A 20,916-nucleotide genomic window follows, 5' to 3' on the forward strand; every position below is an offset into this window, starting at 1 on the left:
TTGGAGGCACGTGGCTTTGCCTCCCGCTTCGCTTCCCCACCAGATCTGCCCTCCTCAGCACTGCTGCTCAGTCTCTTCTTGTCTTATAGTTTAATTAAAGCACCCGTGGTGACTTTGCTGTAATATGTAGTTATTTCCATCTTGGACCCTCCACCGCCCCCCCAACACACACACACACAAAGTAGTTTTCTAGAACTCAAAGGGTCTGATTTTTCTCTGCAGATATGGGAAATTTCATGGATACGGACCAGAGGAAAACGGTTTCTCAAGGACACGCAGCAGTTCTCGACTTCCTGCCCATCAGCAGCTGCCCCAGACCGCAGGTGACGTGGTTTAGAGAAGGGCACAAGATCGTTCCCAGCAGCAGAATGTAAGTTGCTCCAACTTTAAAATACAACTCTTCGCGCTCGTTGGCACCATTTATGTATCATTTAATGAAGTTCACTGTATCGATTAAGCCCTGAGAAGAATGATGTGGCCTCGTAGTCCTTCCCCAGGCCGTGGTGAGTGGCTCTTTGAGGACCTGGCGGGGAAATGTTTCAGCAGTTTGAGGAAATCGTCATCCCGTAAAGTTAGTCTGCAGAGTGCCGCGGCCCCCCCCCCCCCCCCCCCCCCCCCCCCCCCCGAGTAAAGCATCCTTACTTGGTCGTTGTGGTCCGTTTTTCCCTTTCTGGATGCGCTTTGTAAGATATTGTCATCCCTGAGTTGTTTAGCTCCGAGTGCTAATTTAATGAGTGCCGGTATTTACTTAGAGAGCTGTGGGGGTTTTTTCCCTCTTTTTACTGAACCATGTTCGATACCACTTTCTCTGACGATAAAACAGTAATTACTGCTTATTTCTCTTTATCCTTTTATCCTGCCGTGACAGTTTTATTTCCCTTCGTCTAATTAGTGGTTCGGCATCTATTGCAGAATACTGCTTTGTGATTAGTTAAGCATTATTTCAAGGTGTTCCTGCCTATCCCGTATTCAAGGTATTTATCTAATGCCAAACAGATTTTCTTCATTTAGAGCTTTAAGTGATTAAAAGAGAACATTTCATATATATTTCATAAGTGGGCATTTTGCAATACAATTTAAAGTTAATATACCAAATATAAACACTGCAGGGATGAGCATTTCTGAAACAATCCTGAAATGCTATAAGCTTGGGCTAAAAGTCAAGTACTTACACCATCAGATGGTTGCACTCATACAAAGATTCATGAGAAGAAAATGCTTTTGTTTTATTCTGTTCTTTCCAAAAAGGATATATATGTATGTGTGTGTGTGTGTGTATATATATACACATATATATATACACACACATATATATGTATATATATACACACATATATATGTGTGTGTGTATATATATATAATATATATATAAAAGTATATATATATATATATATATATATATATATATATATATATAAATATATATAAAATACACAGTTTGCTGAGTAGGTTTTAAATGTAACTCTGAAAGTCACTGTGGGGTATAGACTTGGTTTCTCCCTTGCCTGCCCATCCACGGGATCCCTTCTCTAGGCCAGCTGTCATGCTCTCCCAGCCGGGCATCTGAACCTGCTTGACCTTAGGCCATTCTGAATCCCATTTAACAAATGTTTCTACTGTTGTTATTGGAAACAGGAAGACTGTTGAAATGTATCAACACAACATTTAAAAATGTTAATGGGGCATCTGGGTGGTCAGTCAGTTAAGCATCAGACTCTTGATCTCAGCTCAGGTCTTGATGTCACAGTTCCTGAGTTCAAGCCCCTCATCCGTCTCTGTGCTGACAGTTGGGAGCCTGCTTTGGATTCTGTTCTCCCTTTCTCTCTCCCCCTTACCCACTCAAGCTCTGTCTCTGTCTTTCTCTCTCTCTCTCTCTCTCTCTCAAAAATAAATGAACATTAAAAAATTTTTTTAAATAAAAAAATGTTAGTAAAAATTCTAATTACCTTAGAAAATGGGAACCTGCTTTCCTTTTTCCTTATTTTGGTAAGAGTTGCTTGTGTGTCCAACTTTATATTGCTTCCATTGATAGCAAATGCCTCTTCAGGTCGGTGAAATGAAGAACAGGATCAATTTTTCATTCTTTTAGAAACCTGTTAGGTTGAACACAAGGCAGCTGAGATGGACTCTGGCAAAATATTCTGGAGAGTTCTAGCATTGAGCCCAGCATGGCTGGGCCAGTTTGGGAAGAATGCTGGGGAAGAGGAGGTGTGAGGGAGGATGAGGGGTTCAAATTAAGCTTCTCCAACACTGGAGCTTCCCTTCATGTCCATGGGGGCACGGCCCACGGTGGTCGCCGTCTGGCAATTCGTTTTTGACTTGTGGTCTAGGTGTCGGCATTTATTCGAGAAGTATGAAAGGAGGTAGAGTGAAATAACAAGTCTTAACTTGATAAGCTTTTCTTGTTTTACTTGCAGATTCTTGCCAAAGACTCTTGAATTCCTGGTGAGCTAATGATGTAAAGATGCTAAGTAGGTTTTAACTTGGTGTCACATCAAACAAATGGTCTGCGAAGCTATTGATGAATCTCCAATGTCAGTAGAATAATATGCCGGTGATCCCTTTTTTAGGAGATAAGATGAGATGAGGCTGATTAGGGATATTTACACATTTGTAAGGCCCTTCAAGTTTCATATTTTCCACCTCATCATCACCCCCGTATTTATTAAGTACCTGCTGTGCAGGACATCATAAATCAGCATGTGTGTGGTTTTCTCTGCGAGTTTATACATCATTCAGAGATAGAAAGTTCGGCTTTGCATGGCAGTTGGAAGGGCATTTCTGCAGGGCCCCTGTCTGGATGGTTGGCAGACAAAAGTCAGATGGCGTTAGATCTGTTCTGCGCCACCAAAGGTGTCATTTAAAAACAAATGTTTGGCTCAAAGCGTTTCACTCATATTGAAACAGGTCAAGCTTCTGTACCTGCTGTAACCTGATTATCTGTGGTCCGTTCCACCACATGGGTTTGGGGAGGGGGAGGGGAAGGTGGTCCTTGGCCACAGGGAGGAGGAGCCTGGTTTCGCCAACCCCACCCCCTTATTGTTAACATTACCGCGGGATCTTCAAAATGTGAGCTTTTGGCCTACAGTTTAATTTTTTTCGCTTTCAAGGGAAACAACAATTCTAACAATAATTCCTGACTTGAAAAGTTTGTTGCATGGCTTAGTAACAATTTTAACAGCGGCCATTAATTATTGGATACCTTCTCGAAACACGTCTTCCCTGATCCTCACCATTGCCGTCAGCTGTGCTTGGAGCTCGAGGACTGCAGACGGGATGCTCGAGGGTCCTCCCAAGGGCACACAGCTGACCGGTGGCCCTCTGGCTTCTGCGCCAGGCCTGTCTAGGCTGATCCTTTTCACTTTGTCTTGCCAAACCCTCTTCGTGTCTTTGAAGTATTTTTTGCATATGCTACTTTTGTTCCTATTTCTCCCTTTTAGAACGTCAGCCTTCAGTGTGAAACACTATAGGTCGGTGTGAGCCACAGGCCCACACAAACCCTCGTGCCCACGTAGCCCTGAGCGTGCCTGTGAGGGTGTTATTTATATGTATTCCCTTGTGTTGGGGCTGTAAGTCGCTAACTTCAGAAATTTTTGACAAAAGAGAAGGCAAACATGGTTTTCCAATTAAGGCACGGGCTTTACAACATTCCGAGGCCTAGCGGGGGATGGGGTGGAAATGAGGTCTGTGTAGCACTGGGTGAGGGGCAGCGGGAGACGGAGGGCCGCTGCTGTGTGCCGAGCCCAGCACCCTGTCACCAGCAGCCTCTCTGCTCCTGCACCGCATACTTGTTGAGTGAGGAGGCTTCCGTCGTGTAGCAAAAGGAGCGGCAAAACTTCATCACCATCCCGGAAAAGGAGCTGAAGTGAGTGTCCCAGAGGTGGATGTGAGCTGCTTCGCATTCACAGGAGAATGAGGCCAAATGAAAAACTCGCACAATTCTGATGGCAATTTGGGCTTTTTCTCCCAATTCATTCACCGAATACGTCCTGAGGACATACTACCTGCCAGGCACCATTCCAGGTACCGGCTGTGCCGCAGAAAACCAAAGAAAGGCCCTATCCTCAGGGAGCCTGTCTCCAAGTGGAAGGAGACGTGATAGGCCAGCTGGTGATAACAGAGAGGAGAAAATAAAGCCGGGCATGCAGTGGGGAGAGGGGGGTCCGGTGGGTTGCTGTTGTAGATGTGCGTTCAGAGAAGCCCTCTCTGATAATAACCGGAGACCTTTGAGCAGAGACCGGAAGGAGTCAGGGAGGAGGCCTGGGAGTAAATCAGGAAGAGGAGCAGGTGAGGGAGCAGAATGGCAGGTGTGTTGGAGGCGTGGCCCGCGTGGGCTCAGGGAGAGGGCTGGAGGTGAGCTTTTGGAAGTGGCTGAGCCTGAGTCCTAGAAACAGTTGTCTTAGCCAGAGTGAGGACCTTGGCGTTTGCTCTGAGGATCTGAGCGGAGCAGCTATGCACTCTTCCTTGTGACCCTTTTGTTAAGAATTATGTTCAGAATAGGGCAGCTCTGGGGCAGCAGAATCAGAGACCAGGAGGCCTGTTAGGGGTTTGCTGCAATGGTTGAGGTGGCTCAGATCGAGTGGTGTGGTAAGTGTCAGATGCTGGTCTCTTCTGAACGTAGAATCGATAGGATCTATGCCGGATTGGATGTGAGGTCTGGGAGGAGGAGGGACGCCATGGAAAATCTAAGACTTCTGGCCCGAGCAGCCGATGGGATGGAGTTACCGTTTCCTGAACTGGAGAGATGACTGGGGGCAAAACAAGTTTTGTGTATGTTGGGGGGAGGTTGGTGGTGGCATCTGAAATTTGTTTTGTACGCTTTTGAGGCGCACAGTAGATGGTCAGGAGGATGCACTCGTGAGATGGTTGGATGTATCAGACTCAAGGTCAGCAAAGAAGCAGAGGCTCTGCGTTCGTGACATTTAAAGCTCTCTGCAGCTCTGTGTGACACACACAAACCAGTGAGCGAAACCCAGAGGGTTCCCTCATATCTCTGAAATGCTTGTGGCCGCAGGTCACAGAGGATGACTCTGGCTGAGCTAAAAGACCGTGCATTGGAGTATCAGAGCCAAGCCAGGAGAAGGAGGGGACGGGGTGGCACCGGGATGTTGCCCAGGAGCAGGGAGTGAGTCGGCACCTGAATGGCTTCCCAAGGATGTGAGGTCCTATGCTGGAGCTTGTGACCGTGCAGGTAACACAGCAGAGGGGCAGTGGAGCTGCAGAAGCAAGAGGGCACTCGCAAGTGGGGGGTGGGACAAAGAAGAAAAGGCGAAGTCTCATGACTGGTGCACCCGGGTTCAGTGCCAGTGCCCCCTGACATGGCACGGGCCGGCAGCCAGCAGCGTTCTCGCGTCTCACCTTCAGCCGTGAGCTGGTGAGAGTCACGACCCCGTGTGGCATGTGTCGACCGTCTCCTCCAACAGTGTCAGCCTCCCCTGGGTGCTGGCTGGCTAAGCCCTCCTTGTTCTGAGAACTGGGTCTGACCCCGCAGATACACACTGCTGGAATGTCTGGGTGAATGAGGAAGTGTGAAGGAAAGTCATGTGATATCTGCAAACTTCCTCACCGAAAGTGGCGGGGGGGGGGGGGGGTAGGGGGGAGGGGGGGGCGGAGCATAGCAAACCTTGAGTAAAATGTTATGGATGAAGGGATATCTTCGAAAGGCAAAAATACTTTGAAAGAATTGGGAGTAAGTTATACTCAGAATTTTGAAGAGGCAATTACAGGTTTTATTTATCTGAGAAGCTGCAAAAAAAAATGCATGTTTATTTTTCTGATTTACTGAATCCACACAGTTTGGTATCTCTGCATGTCAAAGATGAGTATAGCCTTGTCTTATAAATACAGTCTAATTTGATAATAAAATTGTCCTGTGTTATTTGGGTTTTGATATATGTCCTTTGTTTCCTTTTATTTCTCACAACGCAAAACGTGAATGCCGATGTCGTGTAGTATTTCTCTTACCTCCAGGAGGTGATTTACGTCGGCAGTTATCAGATTAGGACGCAGAAACTTGTTCTGTGTGGTGCCATTCTTCTGCCTAATTGCGGGCCCTCGTGCTCGGATTGCGTGTTGTAGCCTACCTGACGGGAATGCGGAAACACGGCGTGCTCGCAAGGGTTTTGCAGGGAATGCGAAGCTCACGGGTTCAGTATTTCAACCTCCGGTCAGTTTCGCGGGACGGGACGCCTTGGCAGCAGTGATCTGAATTGTGAAGTACGGGCAGTAAACGGCATCCCGGGCGATGGGGAAACAGCCTGCCTCATAATTGTCCGTGCTCACACACTTGAATGTCCATTAACTTATTACCATTTCATTTTCAATCGTGTCAAGAAAGATTTGTTTAAATTAGCGCTTGCGGTGCAAGTCCCAACTTAATGCTTGAATGAAGTAGATCTGGTTGTAAAAATATTTTTATAGTTAACGGGGCTTTCGGAATAATATGCCTTTAAAAATGTTATATTATATTTTATGAGCATTCTGTGAATGTTTGTAGAGTATGTCTATACGTGTGAATTGAGCCATATTTGGTGTTAGTGAAAAAGACCAGGAGATGTGGGCTCCAGACCTGCTTCCACCATTGATTCTGACCTTGGGCAGATAACTTACTCTGGTTTGCTTCCATTTTCTCAGGTCAGAATGAGGAAGGTGTGCTCGATGACCACTGAGGTCCTTTCTGGCGCTCACGTTCAAGCGATGCTCGCGGAAGGAAGGGCAGGGCCGGCTCTGCCTCTCCCGCCATCTCCCTTCACGCCTCCAGCACATGCTTATCAAGTGCTAATTTCATGCTGGCACTGTACTAGCTGCCAGGGGCCGAAAGGGGGGTGAGGCAGGGTGAGGCCTGCCATCGGTGAGCTGTGGCCTCACGTGGAAACAGGTTAATAAACGGGACACTTTCACCGTGAGGAGACGAACCGGGAGAGAGTGACGTAGAGCGTGAGGCACAGATTGCCAGCACGCAGGTTGATGAATTTAACAAATGTGTGACAGATGCCAGGCACTTCCTGGTCATGTTCCTGGGACACTGAGTACTCCTGTGCCCCCCAGCCCTGCCCACGGATCTAATTTTTATTGCCACAGGATCGTTTCTCTATTCTAGAATTTCTTGTAAAATGCGACCATAGAATATGCAATCTTTTGTGTCTTGCTTCTTTCAGCATTCATTCTCAAGGTGATAGTAACAACAATTATTAACATTTTTGAGTGCTGGGCGCTATTTTAAGTGTTTTCCATGTAATCATGTAATGATTCAGGAGATCCTCGCAGCAGACGAGTGAACCGTCCTGTTACTATCCCCGCTTACTGATGGGGGCTGAGGTGGACAGAGGCCAGCGGCCGGTCGTGTCAGAGCCCACGCTGTCCCCCCTGTGCTCACTGCTTTCTCAGTCTCTATCGGGAGAGTGAGGAGCCAGGAATATTCTTGGGAGCGATTACTTGTCTAACCAGGAAAGAGCTTGTATTTGCCAAGCTGAAGGGACTGTCGTGTGGTCAGGGAGGAGGAAAGGGGGCAGGGAGAGTGCAAAGGGAAGAGACTGGATGGGACATGGGACCTGGAGTCACCAGGGTCTGGGAAAGAAGCTGGATTTATTCCACACGCAGTAGGAAGTCTTTGCAGGAGTTGGTGCTTTTTTGGAAAATGTTTTGAAATTGCGGTAAAACACATGTAACGTATAATTTACCATCTTAACTGTGTTTCTGAGTACAGGTTGGTGACGTTAACTACGTTCCCAGTGCTGTGCAGCTGTCCCCACCATCCTCGTCCAGAACCATTTCTTCTTCCCACGCTGCAACTCTGTCCCTGTTAAGCAATAACTCCCCGCTGTGCCCGCCCCTGGCACCCGTCCCGCTACTTTCTGTCTCTGGTTTTGACTCTTCCAGGTACCTCTGTAACTGCAATCATACAGTATTTGTCCTTTCCCCCACTTTTAAATCAACTTAGTATGTTGAGTTGATTGTGTATTCACACGGAGTTTCAAGAAAGAACACAGGGTCCCTTTAGCCGGTCTCCCCAAATGGTGCTCTCTTGCCATCCTGTCAGACAGTTTCACAACCAGGTTATTGACACTGATACAGTCAAGACACAGCACATTCCCATCACCAAAGCGTCCCTTCTGTGTCCTGTTCATAGCCACACCGCTTCGCTCCAGCCCTCACACCCACCCCAGACCTTGGAAATCACTGATGTGGTCTCCATTTCTCTAGTTCTGTCACTTAGAGAATGTCGTGCCAATGGAATCCTGCAGCCTGTCCCGAAGGTTGGCTTTCTTCACTCACTGGGATCCTCCGATTCAGTCAGCTCATCGCCTGTGTGGGTGTGCGGCCCCTTCTCGTGTGGTGGTCCTGGTGCGGGTGTGCCACCGCCCGCACCACCGCTCACCTGCCGAAGGTCAGCTGCGTGGTATCCACTTTTCCTCCATTGTGAGTCAAGCTGCTGTAAACGTGCGTGTACAGGTTTTCGTGTAAACAGAGTCTTTGCTTTTCTGGGATAAACGCCCAGGAAAGCAGTGGCTTGGCTATGTGGTAGCTGGATGTTTAGTGTTGGTAAGACGATGCCAAACTGTTTTCTGGAGCGGTTGTACTCTTTTAGATTCCTCCCAGCAGCGTGTGAGTGATCTAGTCTCAGCCTCCTCACTAGCATTCACTGGTGTCACTGTTTTTTACTTTAGCCACCTGATAGGTGTGCAGTTATAACTCGCTGTGTTTTTAGTTTGCATTCCCTAGTGGCTAATGATGTTGAATATCTTTTAATGTGTGGATTTAAAAAAGAACCAAATAGGAAAAAACTGCATTTCTCGAAGGGAAAAATATAATCATTTATTTAAAAAGTCCACTGAAGGGCACCCAGGTGTTCATTCAGTTAAGTGTCTGACTCTTGGTTTCACCTCAGGTCATGGTCTCAAGGTTCATGGGATCGAGCCCCATGTTGGGCTGCACACTGAACGTGGAGTCTGCTGGGGATTCTCTCTCCTTCTCTCTGCCCCTCCCCCACCCGTTCTCTCTCTCTCTCTCTCTCTCTCTCTCTCTCTCTCTCTTCCCCTCTCCCCCTCCCCTTTCCCCCTCCCTCCATCTCTCCTTCCCCCCTCAAAATAAATAAACTTTAAAAAATAAATGAAATAAAAATTCATTTCAATGGATGAAAGAGCAGAAAATAAGCAGCTGAAGTGAAAAATACTATCCTGTATAGGTATGAGGAAGAAACTCACAATAAAGCAAGAGATAAAAAAAGACAGAAAATGTAGAAGACAGGCTCAGAGATGTAGAAGATAGAATAATCACTTGAGCTCTAAGAAGGGTCCAGAAGGAAAGAATGGAGAGAACGGGGTGCGGATAATGTTCAGAGATAATTGTCATAGTATTTCCTAAAACGATGGATCCTCAGAGTCAAAAGGCAGATGAAGCTCCAACTAGGATAAATGAAAATATATCCAAATCTAGACGTGTTCGAGTGTCACTGTGGAACTTCAAAGTCAGAGAAAAAACCTTAGCAGCAACCATACGTGTAATTCAGGCTGCCTCAAAGGAACAACAATTAGATCTCAGCTGACAGCAATAGTAGGGAAGATAGCGGAATAATAGCTTCACCCTTCCAAGGGACGTAACTCTAATCATGGAATCCCACATCCGGCTAATCTGCTCTCCCAAGCCAAGGGAGACCTGAGGATATTTTCAGACAAGACTGGGAGTTGATGTTTCTGAAACGTGTGCTAAGAGAACTGCCATCAGTGGGCTTGAGGAGAAAGGATGCTGAATCTAGAAGGAAATGGAATATTAGGAATGTTGGTCTTTGATTTTTTTCTAGTTAGGAAATGTTTAGTAATTGTAGTTTAAATATATTTAAGTAAGAGATAATGAAGCAGGGCAGGTTGAGATGATTCTTTGGGATTTTTTTTTAAGAATGGCTGCTGAAGGGGGCCCCCTGGGTGGCTCACTTGGTTAAGCATTGGCCTTCGGCTCAGGTTGTGATCTCGTGGTTTGTGAGTTCGAGCCCCGTGTCGGGCTCTGTGCTGACAGCTCAGAACCTGGAGCTGCTTCAGATTTTGTGTCTCCTTCTCTCTGCCCTGCCTCCAGCTCACACTCTGTCTCTCTCAAAAATAAGCAAACATGGGAAAAAAAAAAAAAAAAAAAAAGAATGGCTGTAGAGAAATGGTGAGTATCCACAATGGGTACCTGACATCAAGTGGGTTGTTTTTCTGTTAAGGTGGGAAATACCAAGTGCTCCTGGGTAGCTCGGGCAGTTGAGCATCTTACTCTTGATTTGGGCTTAGGTCATGATTCTGGGGTCTTGGGATCGAGCCCTGTGTCGGGCTCTGTGCTCAGCATGGAGCTTGCTTAAAATTCTCTCTTTCTCAGGAGCCCCTGGGTGGCTCAGTCGGTTGAGCTTCCGACTTTGACTCGGGTCATGGTCTCGCAGTTCGTGAGTTCAAGCCCCATGTCAGGCTCTGTGCCAACAGCTCAGAGCCTGGAGCCTGCTTCAGATTCTGTGCCTCCCTGTCTGTATCTCTGTCTCTCACTCTCTCAAAAATAAATAAACATTAAAAAAAAAAGATTCGCTCTTTCTGTCCCTCATGCATTCTTTCTCTCTTTCTCTTAAAAGATGGTTGGGGGGGTGGGGAGGGGTACCAGAGAAAATCCGTATGCTAGTGGAAATTCTCCACTAGAGAAGGAGAATGTGAAGAGTGAAGGGAGTGTGAGTGTGGCTGGACGAACAAGGTCTGGAGAAGGTGAGAGGCCAGGCAGCCTGGGCACCCACAGAGGGGGCATGAGAAGGAAGGCCTCGGCAGGGTGGGTCCGCAGGTTTGTGCCCTGCGTGTGGGGGCCCTTCTGGAAGGGGGGCCTTCGGTAGAGTGAAGGGCAGCTTCCGCTGTAACACAACAGACACCTTATGTGGGTGTGGATGCATGTGGCTTGGCTGATGTGGGAAATTGAGGGCTTGTGGATTTTTATCTTCTCTGCATATTGGGAAGAGGTTTAAGTTTAGAGTGAAGTGTGGCACAGGAAGAGATGTGAAGATGCTTAAGATAACCATCCAGAGAGTCCAAGCAAACTGAGAAACTCGCTAGGCTCATGGGACCCTCTGAGCGCACATGTGTAGTTGTGGTTTGTGGGAATGGATCTCTTCAGTAACGTTTAGTGATTCTGGTGTAGTTGTGCAGAAGATGGCTAATCGGATTCAGAGACGGTGAAGTCTTGCCTGTCAGATGGGAGTAAAAATGAGGACGTCCAGGGTAGTTTGCAGAGATTTGAGATTTGATGGCCTTCAGCTGTCTGAGGGAAGAAGTGACGGGTGGTCATGCATGGCAGAGTCAGAGGGCTGTGGGAGTCTGTGAAGTAGTGGAAATGAGTGGAGAACGGAGAGGAGGTGCTGCATTGGGCCCCCCAGGTCCTCTCGTCGTCACCTTGGCTATTCCTTCCAGCCCCAGACAGCTGGTGTCTCCTCCCGCTGGAAGGGAGAGACTGGATGGCGCTATCCAGAATGGTGGCCAGAGGTAAATTTTTGTGGTGTGAACTTTGGCCCTTAGGGAACCCGAGAATGGTATGTGGGGGAGAGAGGGTGGGCCAACAGATAAGTCCGCTGGACTGTCCGATGAGACACGGCTTCCAGCGGCCTCTCTGAAGTCATCCTGGGAGTCCACAGTTGCAAAGCTGAGGCCACTGGGTCCCCACCCTCCTTTGTGCTCTCTCCTCCCTCCCTCCTTCCTGCTTCTCTGTGACCTCACCCACCCGGAGTGGGGCCACACAGAAGCTGCTGCAGAATGACTCTGTTCCCCAGGAGACCTGGGCTAGGACCTGAGGGATTTGAGGTTGAATGATGATGAATGGAACTTTCATAAGGCTTGGCAAGGCTAAGGGAGTGACCCTGGGTGCGGGGCTGACATGGCACGCAAGACAGTGTCAGCAGAAGTGAGAGGGTTAGACACCCACGTTCGCAGCGTGAGGGTGCTCAGCCACCTGGGATGACGGCAGGAGGAGGAGTCCGAGGGAGAAGCAGAACCGGGAGAGTCCTTCTTGGGCAAATGGAGCAAGCAAGTAGAAGCCGAGCAGGGGATGTGTGGAGAGTAAATGGTGGTGTAACTCCATCCCGTGGGGGCAAAGGGCTGGGGTTTGGAAGGAGGAGAAATGGGCACTATACAAGTGCCCACTGATGGCTCTGGTGGTGCTTGCTCTGCGTAGACCGGACACCGGGAAGCCCTTCTGGAAATGCTCCTCTGGGTGCTTGGCTCCAACATCTGGCACTTTGGAATCCCACCGCTAGAGGCTGACTGTCTATGCCCTCCCGCCCCCACCCCCACCCCAGGTCATAGATTGAAATCCTCATCCCCAGTGTGATGGTGTTAGGAGGTGGGGCCTTGGGAAGGTGCTTAGGTCGCGAGGGCGGAACCCTCGTGAGTGGGATTAATGCCCTTAAAAAGAGACCCCAGAGAGCTCCCTCCCCGCTTTCGCCTTGTGAGGACAGAGCAAGAAGCCAGCTGTGAACAAGGAAGAGGGCCCCCATCAGACACCAAATCCGTCAGTGCCTTGAGCTTGGACTTCTGGCCTCTAGAACTGTGGGAAGCAAATGTTTTTGGTTTATAAGCTATGTATGGTATTTAAAGCAACATGAATGGACTGAGACACCCACCCAGGAGGTGTCTATCCTGGGACAGGTCACATAGCCTCACAGTGCCTCTCCTACAGGGAGCAGGGAGACTCGTCTGTTCCTCCTGAGTTGTCCTGAGATTTAGAGTGAGAAGTAATTTACCAACTCACGTTTGAGGAAGTGACAGATGACCTGTACTATCTGTCACCCATCCTCCCAGCTTATGTCCTGGTGCTTACCATAATGGTGCCCTGTGTAGACGAGGCTGTGTATGTACTTGTCTCCGGGAACCGAATGCTAGCTGGGAGAGAGGGACCCCGGGGTAGAGAATGTGCTCTGCCCCGGTGTGTCCTGTGGGCTTTTCCACGTGCTGGTTCATCCCCTAGAAAGTTCCTTTTGTCGTTCCGACCACATCCAGGAGGAGTCCCGTTGTCCGAGCCGATGATATTGCAGGCATATTAGTGTCCGTAGAAGCAGGTCAGAGAAAGATGGGCAGCGCGACGTTGCTTCAGCGAACGGCCTGCAGAGCGCTGACTGAGGTCGCGCTTGCCATGCTTCACGTCCACTGTGCACCGTGGGAGGAGGGCCGAGGTTGCCGTGAGAAGTTCAGACTTTCTTTCAGGTTGGCAGGTAGTTTGACACTGTGGGATGAAAGGTTACCCTTTATTTTTTTTTTTCTTTTTCTTTTTTAAAAAAAATTTTTTTAATGTTTATTTATTTTTGAGACAGAGACAGAGCATGAATGGGGGAGGGGCAGAGAGAGAGGGAGACACAGGATCGGAAACAGGCTCCAGGCTCTGAGCCATCAGCCCAGAGCCCGACGCGGGGCTCGAACTCACGAACCGTGAGATCGTAACCTGAGCCGAAGTCGGACGCTCAACCGACTGAGCCACCCAGGCGCCCCGAAAGGTTACCCTTTAAACGCCGTTAGATCAGGTTTGGGGCCTCAGCCGGTGGCGGTGGATACCGACCTCGAGGCCTGCTCTATCCCGTGATGCGCACGGCCGGAACGAAGGTTGTCACGTATCTTCTGTTCAGCAACGTTTGTGTGGCACGTGTGGGAAGCTTCTGCTCTTCCTGCTGCTCTGGGATAAGGGTACCTCACAGGCAGAGAACTGTGAGTGGCCGAAGGGCAGGGGTGGGGGTCTTAGAGTTACTTGGTTCCATTTGAGTTGGCAGTGTAGTGTTTAATGACAAGACTTTAATATTCTATGTACCAATTTTTCATTTGAAAATAAAACACCACTTCATTTTACAAGAGCAGATCTAGTGACAATAATGCATTTCTTTACAAATATTAGCCTATTATACATCTCGAGTCAGTTGCACATAATTGCATTTCACCAACTCTACATAATACTTTAATTAAAACCAGGATAATTAAAATACAGTTTTAATGAACAATAAATTCTGAAGTTGCCAGGCCTGGAATGTGTTAGGTGAATCATACCTGCTCTTTTTTTTTTTTAAGCTCTTAAATCGGTATCCACATCATGTTTCGAAATGGCAACAATCTGAGCAAGAGGCACTTTTAATCGTATGTAATAGTGTATACTAGCAAATCATGTATTTCTTTGTGGCTGTCATATATCTGTCCATCCTCTTGCATGTATAGGTTGTTTGCTACTGGTTGTAAACTCTGGAATGAAGGAAAAGCTTTTCCTTGTGGTTTTCTTCCCCGCTTTATTGATACATAATTAACCTGTAACAGTGTATTAGCTTCAGGTGTATACCATGATGATTTGATATGTGTGTGTGTTACGAAACGATTGCCACAATGAATCTGGTTAACATCCGTCACCACACAGAGTTAAACCTCCTTTTTGTGCTGAGAAGTTTTTACAACTACTCCCCTAGCAACTTGCAGATAAGCAATGCAGTGTGGTTAGCTCTACTCACCACACACATTGCATCCCCAGGACTTGTCTTGTGACTGGAAGTTTATGCCTTTGACCACCTTCACCCCTTGCCCCCCACCCCCACCTTTGGCAACCAACCGCTGATCCGTTTTCTTTCCACGAATTCAGTTCTTTTAGACTCCATGTACACGTGAGATCGTACTGTATTTGTCTTTTTCTGTGTTGCTTTTTTTCAAGGAGCATAATGTGCTGAAGGTTCATCCATGTTGTCACAAAATGACAGGATTTCTTTATTGAGGTTGAATATCATTCCATCGTCTATGTGCATACGTATGTACGTAAATATAGATCACATTTTCTTTATCCGTTCACCTGTTGATGGACACGTGGCTGTTTCCGTGTCTTGGCTGCTGTGAGTGATACTGCAGAGAACTCGGGGGTGCACACCTCTGTTTGAGACAACGATTTCTTTTCCTGTAGATACACACCCTGAACTAGAGTTGCTGGATTGTATGACGGTTCTCCTTTTCTTTTCTCAGGAATCTCCAAACTGTCTTCCGTCATGGCTGTGCCAGTTGACATTCCCACCAGCAGTGCGTGAGGGTTCCCTTTTCTCCACATCCTCTCCAACACCTGTTACCTCTTGTCTTTTCGAGAATACCCACCCTAACAGGTGTGAGGTGGGATCTCATTGTGGTTTTGATTTGCATTTCTCTGTTCATGAGTGATGTTGAGCACCTTTTCATGTCCCTGCTGGCCATTTGAATATCTTCTTTGGAAATGTGTGTACTCAGTTCCTTTGCCCATTTTGAAATGGATTGTTTCTTTGTTTTTGAGGACCTGGCAACTAGCACAGCGCTTGGCCCTCCTGATGCTTCTTAGATGAGTGGATGAATATCTCCTGAATGAATGAGGACATGGCTCTTTGTACTTGGCTCATTGTGGGGAGATGGTGTGGGACCATGTACATCAAATTAAGGTTCGGGAAACCAGGGTCCCAGTCTTAGCTCCATCACTTAGGAGCCCTGTGACCTTGGGCAAGTCCTTTAACTGTTCCCAACAAAGGTAATGTAGTTGGGTCTCTCACCCGGAGATGGTAAGTAGCAGCTAACCTATCAAGCTCTTCGAGTTATTACAGGGAACATGTATTTGGTGGATAAAATCACAGATGTGAAAACACTTGCTAACCTGTCAATGTAATGCCGTGCTACTCTTCTTATTCTCATCACATTCTCCGTATACATAAACTCGGATTAGTATTACAAATCAACTATCACCTCATTTGGAGCTATGGATTTTTAGGTAGTTTTCATGATGAACTTTTGATCCTTGGTCAAGTGGCCCCTGGTAGTATAGAATATAAGGAGATCTGCTCCTTCAGCCACCCCACTTTCCTTCTCCCCCCGGTTATAATGTCCTTGGGAAATTCAAGCCAGTCTTAATATTAGCTGCGTAATTAGGGAGGCATTACTGCCCGTACATCTAATGGATAGTTCATTACACAGTCAAATTTAAGTGACTTTTATTAGCTTCTCTTTTGGATTATCATTGTCAGTGTTACTCTCTCCCAAATACGGGTCACTTACTCATTCACTTGTCTGTTTATTTAACAAGTACCTAACTGCCCTGGCATCATCCATGAAAGTTACTCCTGAAGCACCAAACTCCCTAGGAAGGAAATATGCTTTGGACTCTGGCCAAGGGGATACTGCTACAGTTAAGAAGTCAAGAAGATTTGGTAACTTTGTTTCATTTCTGACCCAAACATGGGGCGTGGTCCCTATGGGCAGCTTCTGGTGATGCTCCAGGATGCCTATCATCTTGTCTATCCATGGGGAGTCAGTGGGCAGAGTGCAGTTCAGTTTATATGGCCACTTTGGGGGCTCTGTGCCATGGCAAGCCTCGTTTCATCTGGTCTTGTCCCAGAGTCCTTAGGCAGAAATCTTGGATACCAAAGTGAAGTTCTACCCCACAAAAGGGGAGGGAAAGGAACACTAGGAAGGAAGGGATGTGCTCAGAGCTCGGGGAAAGTCACGTGCTGTGTCCCCTTCTTGGGCCCGTGTGCACTTGAGGGCTACAGCAGGAGGCTGTGATGTGCAGAGACTGAGGCGGTGTGGGCATGGGGAGGGTCAAGAAAGACAAACAGATAAGTGGGGGGCCAGCTCAGCTGGGCAGGGGGTGCTGTTGCTCTCGGCGACCTGTGTCCCCACGTAGGAAGAGAAGCATTTCCAGGGGGTGGAGGGTACACTACAGCCTGCGGAGTCCTGGCGGTCACGCTTTTGAAGGCGATCGAGGAGCATGGACTGTGAGTTGAAGTCCCCACACAAATGGAGAGTGTGTGACGACAGGACAGGCTTTGGCAAGCACAGGATTAAGTAAGATGGGCTGACTGGGGGAGCCAGCTGTATTCTCCATTTTCTGATTCTGGGCAGGCCTAACTTAATGACTGAGGGGCTCAGCTCTTTCATGTGTGACACGGGGTAAAGGCAGTTCCGGTGGATGTCTGGTGTGAAACACGTTGCCGGTGTGTTGGCTGGGGCTCTGATGAGCCATGGAAGGAGCTGGCCGTCCTCAGGATGAAGTTCCCAGTGGCAGGTCAGTGATGTGCGGCCAGCGCAGATGCTGTGGAGGGTCATGCGTTGCCTCATCTTTCCGCAAGACTGCTCTAAATCTTCGTGGCATTCGAGCAAAGGAAGCCGAGGAAGTCTTATCACACCAATTTTGTGGATGACTGAATGGGGGAAGGAAGTGGTTATGTGATTTAAGGTCAACTACTGTGTTAGTGATTGAGCTGGGATTGAGTTCAGCACCTGAATGATGCCTTTCTGGTTAGTTTTGTGAATGTTTATGACACAGTTGATCTTAGGTTGCCCATACGGGATTTGATACGGCAAAGGGGTCCTCTGCTGGGCATCGGTGCCCATGCTTCGGCCCCACAGTGCCACGTGCACCCGGTGCCCAGGGGCAAGTCCACAGCCTCTGTGAGGTTAACTTTGATGTGTAAAATACAGATGATGATGAGGCAGCCTGCCCCCCTCACAACACTTTTACACTTTTATTTTTGTTTGTAAAAATCAAATATGGTACCAGATAAAAGATAGAGTGTGAGTTACGAAGTGTCCTATCTGTGTAACGTGGACTCATTTTCTCATGAGGGTTTTTGTTCCTTGCTGTAATCAGAGCTGACCTAAGACTAGGTAGATCTAATTTGCGTCCAGGTGACAGTCCCTATTTCAAGGTCAAGGTCGTCTCTCATCCCTTCAGTCCATCAGCTGGTCAGCACTGTGCTAGACTCTGGGATAAAAAGATCAATAAAACAATCCTGGCTCTGAAGGGCTTGTAACCTAGTGAGAGGGTTGTAGCCGTTTCTTCCTAGTTCATCCTGTGTAGCCTCTTTGTTGTTTTTATTTTTTAACATTTTTTTTGATGTTTATTCATTTTTGAGAGAGACAGGGCACAAGCAGGGGCAGAAGGAGAGGGAGACACAGAATCTGAGGCAGGCTTCAGGTTCCAGGCTGTCAGCACAGAGCCCAGTGCGAGGCTTGAACCTATAAACCATGAGATTGTGACCTGAGGTGAAGTCAGACGCTTCACCGACTGAGCCACCCAGGCACCCGTGTTTTTTTGTATGATAGCTTTATTGAGCTGTAATTCACCTATCATAAATTCTTTTTAAAGAATACATCTTTTTTAAAGTTTATTTATTTATTTTGATAGATAGGGGAGGGGCACAGATAGAGAAACAGAGAGAATCCCAAGCGGGATTCTCTGTGCTATGGCACAGAGCCCGACATGGGATTCAGTCTCAAGAGCTGGGAAATCATGACCTGAACCCAAATCAAGAGTCAGACACTTAAGTGACTGAGCCACTCAGGTACCCCTGAAGATTACATCTTTTTAAAGTGGTCTTAAGGATATTCAGAGCTTACAGTTGTCCCCACCGTGTGACAGAGCATTCCCACCACCCTGAAGGAGAACCCCAGACCCATTTGTAGCCCCTGTCCCCACCCCCAGGCCCTGACAGTGGTCATCTACTTTTTATCCTCCTGCATTCGTCTGTTTGGGATATTTCGTATCAAAGGAATAATACGCTGTGGCCCTTTGATACTTAGTGGTCTTGATTGAGTTGATTTCTCTCTCTCTCTCTTTTTTTTTTTTTTTTTTACTGATCGTCATTAAATATCTCAATGGTTGTTTTGTTTTGTTTTTTGTTTTTGGTGGCGGGGCGGGGGGGCCTTTCCTGAGCTGAATTCTACCTGGGTAAAGAAAAGACGTCCTTCATTTCTTTACCAGACACTTGTCCGACGTCTCCTTTGTGTTGGGCGCTCTGGCAGGCACTCGTATGATGTCACACAGGTCCCTGTTCTCATGGGATTCGCAGTCGTAAGGGGGAAGCAGACCAAGAAATGGGCACACGAGCAAACACGTAAAGAGGATCTGGTGATGAGAAAAGCCCTGTCCCAGGATATAATATGTAGAACAAAATTTTAGGAAGGAGAAGCAGCAGTAATCTGAAGGAATGGGGCTGGGCATTCTGGGTACGGCAGTGACAAAGAAACCGAAGCAGGAAAGAACGTGCCTGGTGGGGTGGGAGACCTGAAAGGAAGCTGGCAAGGCTGTGGCCCCGGGGAGGGGGGAGTAAGGGGTTAGGCCTACCTGAAGTCAGCAAGGCCCTGTCTGGTGCTTATGGAGGTGGGCTGCGGGTTTATCCTAAGTGTGGTCGAAAGACAAGGAGGATGCCATAATCAGATTGGCTTGAAGGAAATCTGGCTGCTCTGTGAAGAATGGATCATAAGGGAGGGCAGAAGGAGAGCCAGAATCCTTAGGAGGCTCTTGCAAACATCCTGGCAGGAGGCGCTTACATAGCCTGAATTAAGATGGGAAAGAGGAAATGGGGACAAATTAAAGTAATGGGTTAAATTCGAACCAGTAGTTATGGTATGAATAAATAATGGCAAAGTGGGGATATGTAAAAAGTAGAATCTACAGGACTTACCATGGAGTGCGTGTATAGTGGAGTCAGGCTCCTTGTTTCTGATTTGAGTCCTTGGGTTTATATGTCCTAGAATGGTGGCAACTGGGTAAGGATGGGTTTGGGGCACGTTTAGTTTCAGATGCTTGTGAAAAGTGTGGGTGGAGAGATCAACTGGCCATTTGGGAGTCCAGAGCCTGGAGCTCCAGTGGGGAATCTGACTGGGGATATGAAACTGGGACCCATCCATATGCGGGTGGTGTACGTGTGGTATTGAAAACTGCAGGGGTAGAGAAGCCTTTCTAGGGAGAGAGATTTTAGACAGAAGAGACGCAGGCTGAGAATGCCAACATTTAGTGAAGGTTGGAGAAATAAGGTGCCCACAAAAAGAGAGAGCCCACTGGAGGGGGAGGGGGCACCCAGGAGCACTCGATGTCCTGGAGTCGCTAAGAAGAGAGCTTTTTACCTGGTTACAGCCCACATGCGGTCTTGAAGTCGAGCACAGACAAAGGACTAGGAAGAGGAGATCAGCAAAGTGCAGGAGGGGGAGGCAGAGAAGAAGATCTGGGGAAGCCCCTTTGTTCGATAGCTTTCAGCAGCCCTTTGGGAAACCCATACACGATGGATTCAGCTGCACAGCCTGGTTGGGAAAACGTCCGCTCTCGCTCTCTGCCACAGCCATAGGCTACAAGGTCCTCCAGATAAAATGTGTTGCGGACAGATTAGAAGTTGGGATCAAACAGCCATAACAGCACTAGTTCATGCTTCACGTGAACCAGGATGATGTTTGTTCAGGTTTTTGTGCTCGGTGTTGGTCTCTGCTGATGGAATTGTCCTGTTTTACCTTGGAAGGTTATACATGGGGAGGCATCCTTAGAACTCATTCGTGAACCTTCCCTCTTGCGTCTAGATGTGCCCATTCATTATTAGACAAGCTTCATTCACACACGCAATGTGCGTCCTTTGCTTTTCTAATCAGAGTCTAATAGTTTAACACACGCGGCAGCTCTGTGAATTACCTCTGCTGAGTAATTTCTGCTGAGTAGTTTCGGGAGTTTAGAAATTACCCACATGAAGCCCACCTTTGCTCACCGTCATGTTCACACATACCTTTCGTTCAGTGAGATCACTGCCAAACCATGACTGCCTACTCTGACGATGCAGATCACCAGTACCTGTGCTTTGCTGAGCTTGGCATTCTGTCTGAAACCTGTGTTGTGCCAAGTTCTTTGAATAACTAATTGACTGTCTAAAAAATAATTTTATTACCCTTCTCTTATTCTCAAACTTGGTGTCAACAAAGAAATCATAATATGGCTTGAAACTGCTATCTGTGGGTTACTATTCTTGAATGACATTTAGTTACAATTAAGAACGTGGTCCATAGAAATGAATGTGAACCAGTACTTGTGTTAATTGAAGCTGGGGTGTGAGGACCCGGCAGGCTGCTGCTGACGAATCTCTGGCCCTTGGTTGCGAGTATGATGTCTGGCTCTTTAGTGCCTGGC

At 47.6% G+C, this 20,916-nt stretch overlaps 1 protein-coding gene across 1 annotated transcript in view; it reads left to right on the forward strand.

The window, feature by feature from the left end:
• Window positions 1-20,916, forward strand: part of SDK1 (sidekick cell adhesion molecule 1) — an 888,340-nt gene that overhangs the window by 370,025 nt on the left and 497,399 nt on the right. Inside the window, exon 5 of the mRNA XM_045462082.1 lies at window positions 223-370. Within this exon, the coding sequence (XP_045318038.1) occupies window positions 223-370 (148 nt within the window). The remainder of the gene's footprint in view (window positions 1-222; window positions 371-20,916) is intronic.

Source organism: Leopardus geoffroyi, chromosome E3 (assembly GCF_018350155.1).
Source record: "Leopardus geoffroyi isolate Oge1 chromosome E3, O.geoffroyi_Oge1_pat1.0, whole genome shotgun sequence".
NCBI lineage: Eukaryota > Metazoa > Chordata > Mammalia > Carnivora > Felidae > Leopardus > Leopardus geoffroyi.